General features: G+C 36.7%; 1 protein-coding gene across 2 annotated transcripts in view; it reads left to right on the forward strand.

The window, feature by feature from the left end:
• Nucleotides 1-673: 673 nt before the first annotated feature.
• LOC145983965 (uncharacterized) overlaps nt 674-13,063 on the forward strand; it is a 119,973-nt gene continuing 107,583 nt past the window's right edge. Inside the window, exons 1-3 of one of the 2 annotated variants that reach the window (XM_083117189.1) lie at nt 674-735; nt 11,426-11,510; nt 12,517-12,686. In XM_083117189.1, coding sequence (XP_082973315.1) covers nt 11,462-11,510; nt 12,517-12,686 — 219 coding nt within the window. In that variant the 5' untranslated portion in view covers nt 674-735; nt 11,426-11,461. Of the gene's footprint in view, nt 736-7,064; nt 7,101-11,425; nt 11,511-12,516; nt 12,687-13,063 lie in introns of those variants that run through there. The other variant, XM_083117188.1, reaches the window with a different exon arrangement.

Consider the following 13,063-nt stretch of genomic DNA (forward strand, 5'->3'; position numbering starts at 1 on the left):
CAAACACAGTCCGCGGGACCGCAGTATGTAAATAGAACACCACAGAAGCAGATAATGCAACCTTTCCCTTCATGCTTTCACAGCACGCTGAAGTTGAGGAAGGTACTGAAAGAGAGGTAGCCTCAAGATCAAAACTACTGGTGGGGTAACAAGCAAAAGGAACACTCTGGTCCGTGGGATGTCACAACTGTAGTTGAGGGTTAACAGTTTTTTTAAGCAATACAATTTTATATTCCCAGCATTCTTTTTTGATGAACCTGTCAAATTACATCAATACAGTCACACACTATGGAAATCAGTAAGTATGGAAATATAACAACGGTTTAATCAAGTATGCTGCATCTTTTAATAACATTCTATTTGACTTAGTTTATGAGAGCCATACATCTACAAAATACAGAAACCCAGTGAAATGGGCATCAAATTGATCTAGATTGACTTAGTGCAAATGAAAGAGTTCAATGTCTTTGGATATGTGTAAGGTTGCCCAAACATCCTTTTCACATGCATTCCTTACAGCAGTACATACCCATGCAGTCAATGGGTTGATCCCAGCTGTGTCTTGCTCCATTCCCATCACATTCTACTCGGATGGCCTTATAAAGTGATGAATTAGTTTCCAAATAATATTTTACCATGGATTAGAATGTAGATCTACATGTGAAAGGATATTGGTAACAGCAAGGATGAACTGCAACTTACCAGAAAATACCACCAATGGAACATGAAAAGGAGGTAAGCCATTCTTTTCTTGCTTGAAAGTATAAACTTAATTTTTCTATTAACGAATTAACATATTTTTTAAGCATATAAATAAGTGAAGGAAAAACCAAAGTTGATGGTACAGTTCTGAAATTCTTCATTCTCAAAATGCAAGTTACAATGTAAAAAAAAAAAAAAAGTAAAAGTAAAGTGCTCCTCTGTGCTTTGCACTATGCCATGAAGGTTAGGCCCCACACTTTCTTGATCATAGCTGAAGGTGGGGGTGATGTGATCAGCACCACACCCCTGGCCACCTTTACCCCCCAGAGTGTCATCCAGGTACCCATTTTGTACAGTGCTGGGTGGGTGCCAGATCTGCTTGAGCAGGTGTAAAAAAATTCCAGTTCTCCTCCACCGGGGATCGAACCCGGGTCTCTCACATGGTAGTTCGATGTTACAGTCAAGTTACAATGAGAATGTCAAAATAAAATTCACTGTCATGTAATTAAGCTTAGTATTGGATGTTAATATTGAAGAATATCCGTTATGTATATGTATTTATTAACAATTGAATAATGTTCTGTACAGGACAATTCATAATTCTGTCAGGAGTTTCCCCACTCCATAATAAAAATCAAGATGGACACAGCAGAAAGAAGCATATTATTACATGCAAAACTAGTAGAGTTTTTGGAGAACTTTACCAGAAAATTCCCACAGAGGATTATATTGGTTGCAGCCCAGAGTACATTATATGGAAGTCAGGGACGTTGTTAGGGAGGGGCACGTGGGGGCACTGGCCCCGGGAAACTGTTCTGTATTTGCTGGAAATTTTACTTTGATGACAAATATTGCAAAATAATTCTTCAGTAAATTTTGCTTGCAGTTTGAAACACTTCTTCAATTTTCAGTAACACAAACCCAAGCAAATTTTCTTTCCTACTTCCCTGTTTCTTGCTTGTTGAACACAAACAGATGTATTGGGAGGGGATGAAGTTAATGGTTTTGTGGTCCGCCCCGGTCAGGGAAGTCTGAGACCTATTGAAAATGCACTTTTCCTCCCTGCTGCACACCAGATCCAGGATCCCACCAAAACCCGCACTTTCTCTTCATCTGACCCTGCACTGGCTCCATGGGCACCGAAAGGACGACACAAACAGGAAGATTTAGCTACGGGTGGCTAGAACTTTCTGCGTTAATTATTTAATGGTTCAGAAAAGATATCCCTATGCGTTTCAAATTACAACAACAGAATTCTATTGCTTGTCCCTTTTTCGGCGTGGGAATGAATGACATAGCGGTTCTTCTCACATGCACTCAACCCTCTTGCTAGGAGGGAAAGGCCACTTTCTGAAATTTCGGTTCATCTGTTGATTTGGTGGACAGTTGATATCTCTCAGATAGTTTGAACTAGGATTTGTGGTCCGAGCGGTGTAAACTTCTGTAAACACGAGAAGATAGCATCACGAAGTGTTTGTGATCTCGTTTTCCTACATCGCGAGTAAAATGTCGAATGAGAAGCTACCAGATTGTCTTCCTCTGGAAACAATGGATCAGGATCGACTGATCGACCAAATATCCAACATATTGTCATTCTAAAAGAGAGTCTGACTACCACACAAGATCTTGTGTTCGACTCCCAGGGTGATTGATCTCCTGTATAATGAAGAAATAACCACGTTTCAATTAAGGAAGAAAACTAGGTATGTAGCAATTGTTTTTACAGTCGTCTGCATGTTCTATAAGTATTATGTTACAAAATTTGTATATATTTCTGACTTTCTGTGATTTTTTTTCATTTAGCCTCCACCTGCAAATGCGGAAGCTGCTGCTGCTTAGGTGGCTAGGTTGGTTAGACATACAAATATAATTAATCCCTAGTCATACAGCGAATAATACTTATAATATAATCATGAGTTATGGAGAAACAAATAACTTATCAAGCATTTTCTGTTTCTATTTGTTGTGCAGTGGTTAACAAGGTGCATTACGATGCCAGGGGTCCTGGGTTCGAATCCCGGACTGGGCGTGTGTGTTCTTTATGATGGTCCTCTCATCAATTTCACATCACTCATTTTCATCTTCATCTTCACGATTAGCTAAAAAGTGTCAGAAAAGCGAAGTTAAATAAACCAAATTAATCATTAATATATTTCTATATTACGTCGCTTTTCTACCTCTTGGGTTAAATGCGACGATGAGGATGAATGATGAGCCGAAGGAATGGCGATTGGTCAGACATGATACAACCATACCTGTCCAATATCCGAACCTTGGACCTCTGGTTTCGTAGCGTGTTATACTCATGTCAGTGGAATTCTTAGGAAGAAAAACTGTAAAAGTAGGGTGAAAAGAAGCAAAGTTGTACGATGCATAAAAAGCCATGTTTAGTTCTTCTAAAACCTTCCAATTATCAAGTTCGTGTTTTAAGTCCACTGTATGCACAGTAAGGCTAATCAGGGATCCGAACCACTATGTGCCTCCACCGGGTATCGAACCCGGGACCTCTTGATTGCAAGGCGGCAACACTACCACTGCATCATCGAGGAGAATGAGAAAAATTTACAATTAGTCAATAAAATTGATATTGAGGGACAAGGCCTGTGAAGAGTTCTTTCATTCGGTTGCACGTGGTCATCACATCGAGTCCCATAGTTTCGAGAGCAGAATTTGCTTCCATATCGCTTTCAAGTACTTCCCAAATTGTTCTCATGATGTTGGAACAGCACAGAAATTTTGGAACTCATACAAGCAGGCACATACCCAGGGAAGGGGCTCGGGGGCTGCAGTCCTTTCCCGAAATCCTACAAATATCTGATTTTGATAATGTGTAGTAGTAATTAAATTTACTTCATTAACAGGATTAAACATCTTGTATATGCTAAGTTGCAATATACCAAGAAATTCATCTTCAGCGCATTTACTCCTCCCCCCAACCTTTTCGTCTTTATATGGCGGCTGCCAATAAGGTATAAGCCCCTTCCTAAATCAAATTCTAGCTACCGGCCTGACCACCAGGGATCGAACCTTGAACCTTTCGGTTGATTGATTAATTGAACTGGTGTTTTAAAGTCCACTTTATGCACAGTAAGGCTAATCGGGAGTGAACCTACAGTTTAAAGTAAGATCCAAACAACTATGTGCCTCCATCGGGAATCGAACCAAGAACCTGCCGAACCAAAGACGAGAGCGTAATCATTTGAGCGTGTGGGAACTTTGTTTTATCCAGTGCAATCATATATTCAGTTTTCCACACACAAATAAGATTAATTTTAAGAAATTAGACGTGTGCATATATTATTTCTTATCGTCATCATTTCCCAAGTGAACAATCAGATGCCATAGAAGACTCGGGACCGCCCTATAGATTAGTGCTTAACGCGGTCGCCTTGAACTAAGAGATACCGGATTCGATTCTGGTATGAACTGTATACATGAAATGCCTAGCTTGAACTCATTACGCACACATTTCATATTTGCACTGTTGCCAATACTTGTAAACCTGGTTCCAGGACTTTATATCTAAAACCACGGAAAAGGGTTTTATCTACTTCTCAATTTTCTTCCAGCAAATTTACAAATCTAAAGACTATTAACATTGTTCTTGGTGTATCAGCCATTAAGCTAATGAGTTCATTCTGCATTTAGTTTCCCGAATAATGGCTGTGAATTTCGCGAGAGTATATCCGTAGACTGTTGGGGGCTACAGAAGAAAACGATGTTTCTTTTCAATTTATTGATTGATTGAGTTGGTGTTTTTAAGTCCACTTTATACACAGTAAGGCTAATCGGGACTGGTTCTACAGTGTAAAGTGGGATCCGAACCACTATGAGCATCTACCGGGTATCGAACCCGGAACCCCTTGATTACAAGGCAACGATGCTACCATGCACCACCGAGGAGGCCCTTGCTCCTTTTCTTTCCAAGACTATATATATATATATATAGACACACACACACACACACACACATATAATGTATGTATACAGTATAGGCCTATATGGTGTATAAATAGTTTGTTAATTTATAATAGTTTGATAAAAAAATCTTACGTTTAGGCCCCCCCCCCCAAATTGATCAACCTAGCTACGTCCCTGATGGAAGTTGATTGTATCATCTGTTTATCACAGTAGCAACTGCAGCCATGATATTTTGTTGAACCTCGGGAAACAGGGGCATCTTCGTGAGATCCTTGATGTAATGCCATGGGAAGATACCACAGGATGACATTGGTGACCAAGAAAGAACAACACCTAATCCAGTAGCCTGGAAAACTAGTGTTTATGTTTGCATGAACAACACCATGACAGATGAAGTCTTCACTATCCTCTTGTAACTCTGGCATGAACCATAGATATAGCATATCCTGTTAGATAGGCCCAGTATCAGGAGGCTTGTTAAAGAAGAATGGTCTGTAGATTTTACTGCATGAAATGGCACAAAACCCATTCACCTTTGGTGAATCACATACATGTTCTGTAACTTCTTGTTTGCCTTGTATGTTGGCTTTCACAGGCTCCTCACAAAGCTTGCTCACACCCACTCAACAGCCTCTTGTGAGGAACCTGGTCACTGGCATTTAGCAGCACACAAGGCAACCAGTATGTGATATTTTCCTGTACCACTCATGATTTGTTTTGTCTGATGCTTGAGTATTGTAATAATAAAAGTTGTTCAAAATATTGCTCATATATTAGTGTGCAAGTATCATAGGTGTGCGCAGACCCTTGATTAGGAGGGGCAAAAGCCTTGATGAATGTTCAATTGGGAAAGAAAAACCTAATTTTATTTCACTGTTTAAGTTTTATTGCATCGATGGGTGTGTGCATACATAATCAATTCATCCGCCTCATAACAAACCAACAGCAAAAATCATATAAATTGTCTCTCAAATGTGAGCGCTCCTTTTCCTCCAAACAATTGTTCATGCATTTAAGAGAAACCCATTTAGCAGCAGCACTTCTCTCTCTGGTAATTTACAATGCATTACAGACAAACAATTGTGAGTGAAGTGAGCAAGAAAATTTTCAGATCGAAATTTTGGAAAATGAAAACAACATTGATTTAATATGGCGCCCAAATTTTCATGGAGCATGGCATTCTCTTTTACATTTAGATCTTTCGCGTCCAGGACCAACTCCCGCTGACCCCTAGCTACAGCTCTGAACTTGACAGAACTGCAAGAAAAGGAAACATTGTGAGCGAAGCGAGCAAGAAAATTTTACAAAATGTATTTTTAATTGTATAAAATTTGAAATTGAGGGAGCAATTGCAGCTCTTTGCGCCCCCTGAAGGTGCTCTTGGGTGTCTGGAAGAAATAATGCAAAAGACACGTAGAAACTAATTCCATCTTGAGTATCCTTTTGTCCTGCTACTCTTAAATTCTGCTAGTCTTGCATTCCTTTACTTCCATGTTTGCCCCCTAAAATTGATTTCCACTGCACCCCCTTTTCCCGTAGTTGCTTTGAACTTTCATTGGTTTGAAAATACTTCATTTTCTTTAAGAGTATAATATCATTTAATAACAGTGATAAGATTCCTCTAGCATAAATTTCTAGGTGAAAATATAATAATATAGGGGTATGTACGTCTGGAAGAGGGGCAAGGATGGCCACCCCCCCCCCCCTAGATAATGAATGAATATCAACCTAAAAGTACATTTTCACACGTATAATTTGATTTCAGTCATAATAATTTACATTAATTATTATAATGGGAATCGAACTTGGGTCTCCCATGTGGCAGTCAGACACACTGCTGGCTGAACCACCATTTCTTTTCATTCTCATTGTACTGTTCTGTTGTAACTTTTATGAAAGATATTGCAACAACCATACTTCGAACCTCTAAAATAATATTTGATATTTTCTTCTTTCCTTCAACATTTTAAGATGTTTCTGTTACATCAGGTTCATTAACATACCACGTCAGGAGTTTGTCAAAATACATAACATAATGTGAAAGAAAAGAGTTATCACATATGTTCTATTTCAGGTGCCACATTCTTTTAGCATGTTTTTCGTTGGAAATAGTTCTGTTGATTAGTCAGTTGAAGAATCCAAATAAGTACTTATTTCCATTGTGTTACAATCTGATAGTACTGGCATTCTTTCTCTACTTGCATTGTATATTGGGCCATGTGTTCTCTATACTGTTTTATATGAAATTACTGTCATTGTCCTTTGTTGTTTGTGCTTTTAGGAACTGATATGCAGACAATGACACTGGCTTATCACTTAGATCTGTATTATCTCATGAAGTCTGTCTACTTGATATAAATTTTGTTTTAAAATGTTATCAGTCAAACAAAATGGACTAGTATAAATATCCTTCAACAGACAAAGAAAGTGTCTGTTTAGATTTTGTAGTTGGTCAGAGTAATATCAGTTTGACAAAGGTAGGACTTAGTTTTAGGAGCACTGACAACTAGCCATTTGTATGCCATAAGACACACATGCACAAAGAAAACTTACTCTGCATTTATTTCATAACCCTATAATTAGGTTTGGATGAAACCAGGGCTGACTTGGTACAGTCCTGGACTTCTTATAAGATCCCTGAAGGGGATGCCGTATGAGAAGAGGGAGATGTGATAACAGTTTCAGTTGTCCACTGTGCTTTCAGCAGAAAGATGAATGGCACTGTATGGCAGAGACTTAGGAACCCAGGTTCAAGTCCTGGTTGAGTCTGCTTTCTTTGCTTAAATTTCTACTATTTATATCATCTCTTCATTGTGATAGTCATCACTATGGTCTCACAAATGACTTTTTAGTGTAATGCATAACATTAACTCCTTTGAGTAGTTATATCTTAAATAAAATCCAAGATGAAATCTTGGAGAGACGAGTAAATTGAAAGCCTAGAAAAGTGTTTAAGTAAAATCTTTGTGGACTAGATTCATTTATGAAATGATAATTAGAGTACGTAAAAAAAAAGAAATTATTCATTGTTATAACAAAACTGAAATTTTAATATTTTGTTTTTGCAGAGGAAATTACCAAATATATTTTCTATTATTGCTATTGATATAAATTTGAAAGAATATAAAAACTGTAAACTGTGCGATAAAATAGATAATGTTAGTGTGGAATCTAAGGAAGATTGTGATTGATTTGGTGTTTTAAGTCCACTTTATGCACAGTATGGCTAATCGGGACTGGACCTACAGTTTAAATTGGGATCCGAACAACTATGTGCCTCCACCGGGTATAATATCAAATTGACACTGAATATTTTTTGAATAATATGTCTTATAAAATTCCCAGATATTCCCATAGATATACCTCAATTCTTACATGTCTAAATAGGGCCAGAGGTTTAGTAGCTGATCTTGTTGAAACCTACAATTTGAATTTATGATGATGTATAAGATTGTAGGATCCACTGTATTATTTTATAATTATGTATTCAATTCTGTAATTTTATATAACCAATTTTGACATAGTGATGTACCTGGTTGTCAAATTGTTCTCATCACTTAAATAAATATTATTATTATTATTTTTAAACATGAAAACAAAATCAGATTCACAACACATACCTTTGCTTTCGAGTTCTAATTTTTGAATTGATCTCTATCTGTCTTCAGGAATGGGGGATTTTTAGCAGCTGAATTATTATTTTTACCCCAATGGGGGATATAATGTGAATGTGAGATAGTCTAATGACACATTGGAGAATATGGAGAACATTATGAACAAGTATGCATTAAGTTGGAGATCCTTTTCAAGTTACTGTATGCACAGAAAGGCTGATTGGGACTGGACATACAGTTTAAGGTGGTATCTAAAGCACTATGTGGCCCCACCGGGTATTGAAACTTGGACTCCCTGATTACAAGGTAACAACTGCCACTCTTCCACTGGGGAGACACGAGTACACATGAAGGTGCACTTTGGTACACAAGTACATTGAGCAGTCAAACTTGCCACCAAAAGTTCCAAGTATGAGTCCCAATCTGGATATTTGTGAGTGTCCCTTCATCAATTTCATCTACTCATCATCCATCTTCATATTGTGATTAGCTAAAAGTAAAAGAGAAGCAGTTCAGAATAAGAAGAAAAACAATCTAAGGTTCTACATTTGTGTTTCAACTGGAGCATTACTGTTCCTCACATGTGGCTAAGCCTTTTAAGCTTTTTCCTCTAAAGCTTTCCTTCCTTGGCATTCTACTAGAAACACTTTATATAAGGGTAATGATAGCTGAAATTGTATCTAAAATCTAGAAAAAAAAACAACAGAGTAAATACAGGTAAAACAAAACACTTAATGCACTATACCTGTTATCAGGCTTTCACCTCTAACAATAACATTTGTTCTGTGACTTTTTTATGTAAACAAATAAGGTAACTGATAAATAATAAAAAATAAAAATAAACTGCTTCAGATTTCAAGAGATTCCGGCATTCATGGCCAAAGTTTTGTTTCATATACATACTCCTTAGATTTATTTGTATTTGTAATAAACATGTATGTATGTATTTATATTGTTTTCATATATTATATCCCTAGTGTTACAGTTTGAATTGTTATTTTTCCTTCAAAAAGGTAAAAGGTAAAGTGTTCCCCTGTGCATAGCACCACGCCATGAAGGCGTATAGGGGGTGTGGGGGTAACGCCCCACACTTTCTTGATCCGGTCGTGAGTGGGGGTGATGTGATCAGCATCACACCCCTGACCACCTTTACCCCCCCAGGGTTTCCCCCAGGTACCCATGTTATTCGACGCTGGGTGGGCGCCGGAGCCGCTTCTATCGTTAGAAAAGTTCCCGGATTTGAACCGACCGGGGATCGAACCCGGGACCTTCAAGTAGATCACAATTCAAAAGGGAGGCAGATAGAATCTTATCAATGCAATTGTTTATGCTATAAATTCCTCCTCAAAAATATTGTGCTTAGTAAGTGGTAAATAAGATAATCAGTGAAGGAATGTGCAAAATGCAATTTTTAAAAAAAAATTGCAGTAAAGATAGCTAGATCTTGCACTTTTGAAACCTCCAATGAGCTACCAGTATTACAAAATGGAGAGTTTCTGGCCTGTATTTATCTGTGGTGACCTGTCAGTGGAAGTATTATCAGGATTACAGTATGGCCCATCAGTATCTTAAAAACAATGAAAAATACAAAAATGGAATGTTTTTATGAACTGAAAGACCAATTAGATACCAATTTGATGAAATATTTATTATTTATTTATGTCTTATTTTCCATGGTGAAGTTAAGACTCTGGGAGCCTTCTCTACCACTTAACTGAAGTTACATCTACAGATTTTTAATTGAATTGATGTTTTAAGTCCACTTTGTGCACAGATAGGCTAATCAGGACTGGACCTACAGCTTGAATTGGAATTCGAAAAACTGTGCAATGTGTGTTCACCAGGTATTGAACGTGGGACTCTTTGATTACACTACCTCATCAGGGATGCCTTCAGATTTTTAATTGAGATAAGTATGTACACAGAATAAAAATGTCCTGACAAGGAAATTCATAAATCGGAAAATAAAAATTAGCACAAAATCCTAAACCTAAACCTTGATTGACTTATTTAAGATACTATGGGAATTACAAATACGAAATTTGGCTGAATGGAATTCCTATCAAATGCTAGTGCATTACAATTGAAATTATTCTCATTGGCTAGATTCTTCCAGGATATGACCAATGTGCTAGGTTCTAAATAATACCTACGGAACTTATTGTTGTTATACAGAACATGCAGCTCCAAACCTGATTTACGGAATATATCATTTTCAGAAGCATCACGCATTTTCTTTTGATGATGTAACTAATTTATATAAAATTTGGTTCGATATGACATTGTTGATTAGTAGTTGACATCTGAAATTGAAAGCACAAATTCATCTAGAGAACTCTTCCATAATTTATTTTTGTAATTTCATATTTGTTTCCTTCTGGCTCTCACAAGACTAGGCAATGGGCCTAGAGTGAAGCTTCTGGAAAATTATTTCTGCTGTAGTTGTCAGCAGGCAGTCATGAGATTCCAGGATTCTATTTCTCATGGAATGAAATTGAGGACATTACAGTGGGATCTAAGGCATCACACTTTGGCTCCGGCTATGGCCTATAGGATGTGCATAGGTTCGAGTCTCCTGGGGAAGCATAACAACTTTTCTCCTAACATTTTGGCCTGTGTTTGGGATGGGTGGCCACCCACCATCATGAAGAAATTGGAGAGATACAAATGAGTAGCGTAACCCAGTCATGGAAACAATGATTAGGTGTTCGTCAAGCTGACTACACATCACTCCGTAACTTGTTAGATGATCTCCCACCTTTGCAGGTGGGAGTGAAGCTGGTAGTGGGTAGGTAGGCCCTGGCCCTCATGGTCTGTTGCATTCAGGTTAACATAGTGATAGAAAAATACATTAAAAGTTTAGTGAATTTTCCTTTATATTTAGGTAGATTCTTTCCATACATAAGAAAGTTCTCGGATAAAGTTCAACATTTCAATAGTTTCACTTGACCATTTTTGCACAGCTACATAAGCATAGAATCAATAAATTTCCAAAGATTTGAAGAGCCTTGCATTCATAGTTACAGGAATTCAATTGCTGTTATTCAATTTACGTTGAATAACATCATAACCATTTCATTTTGCATCCAGACAGAAAATCAGGGGAAAAAACACTACTCATTTAATTTGTTGTTAGAAGAATTTTCTGGTGCAAGAATAATGAATGACTTCTCACACATTTCTTTCAGATTGGACTTGTGTGAAGTCCATCAGCCAATGCAACCATGGCAACTGATGTTATAAGATTTACGATCAATGGAACAACCCATGAAGGTACTATTTAATGTGATTTTGTATTAATATGTGGCACTACTGATTTTTTTTTTTTAAATCCCAGTAGTATAAAATGAAAATGATGCATTATTTTTATGACATTTTATTGTTGCAATTAAAATTTTTACCAGTGTTAATAGCTGAGTGGTTAGCATAGTACTATATAAAACTAGCCATTCTAGGTTTTGAATCTGAGTAAGCCTTTGACATTAATCTACTATTGTAATAATCAGCCTGTATATGGTCATGATAGGAATATCTGAATAAATAGCTTCTTTACTTCTTATTGGGATTTTCTTTTTAAATAGTAACATGGGCTTTCCTTGTATTTATATTTAATTATATTAATTGTGATATTAACTATTTTATTTGATGTACAGTATTTGTATGTATGTATGTATATATATATATATATATATATATATATATATATATATATATATATATATATATATATATATATATATATATATATTGCTTTTTTGGTTAAAAATACATGTAGTACTTTTTCATTTACCTATTTCAACAATTCACTCTATATGTATATCTTTAACCACTGATGTAAATCTTACTGATACTTATAACGAATATTATACCAACTTGTATAAAATAATTCATTCATCACAATAATGATTGAATCTGTTGATAAAATATATAAATGATCCATAAAATTACCTAATCAGGAAGAAATAGAAAATGTTTCATAAGAATCGAGTGATTCTTTCACCTCTTGATTAACTAAGTTTTACCTTAGAAAAATAACTAATTAGAAATGTGTAATACAATACCTTTATAGTACAGTGATAAACTCATACCCATGCAAAATGGGTCAACGGATGAATAAAGATTATTATTATTATTATTATTATTATTGTCGATAAAGTACCAGTTACATAATCTAGCCAATATTTTACTATAGAAACATGATATTTTAGAATTGAAAGCTAGAAACGATCATGACTCATGTTCCTGCTAACTCATAGTTTAAAATAATGTGTATTTGCAGTAAGTAACACTATTTCGCCAAGCTTGTCCTTGCTGTTGTACTTACGTACACAAGCTCATCTCACAGGAACAAAACAACTTTGCTACGAAGGAGGATGTGGATTTTGTGTTGTGTCAGTGAGGTACGAAGATCCAGTAACTGGAACAGAGAGGGTGCAATCAGTTAATTCTGTAAGTATGTGTGTGCAACAGTACTGGGAATATTTTAGAGGCATTTTCAAAAAATTGGTGCATATTTTGAAAACATGATACATATATGTATTTCTGATGACAATTCTGTACTCATCTCCTGCAGGAGAACAGAATCCATTGGATACCATGGCCAGCTTATTAACCTGACCTCAACTGAATCAAAAATGCATTGACACTCCTGAAGACAGTTATCAACATTTGCCCCAACTCACCACAGACCCTCCAACATCTCACCAAGGCTGCCATGGGAGCATATTCCTCAGAATACACTGGACTACCTCGTACGAAACATACCACATCATGTAGAGAGGTGCATATGTAGAGGGCCCATAGGCTCCTGAAGACCAGGAGCAACT

This window comes from Lepisma saccharinum, chromosome 2 (assembly GCF_977018435.1).
Source record: "Lepisma saccharinum chromosome 2, izLepSacc3.1, whole genome shotgun sequence".
In the NCBI taxonomy this organism is placed as follows: domain Eukaryota; kingdom Metazoa; phylum Arthropoda; class Insecta; order Zygentoma; family Lepismatidae; genus Lepisma; species Lepisma saccharinum.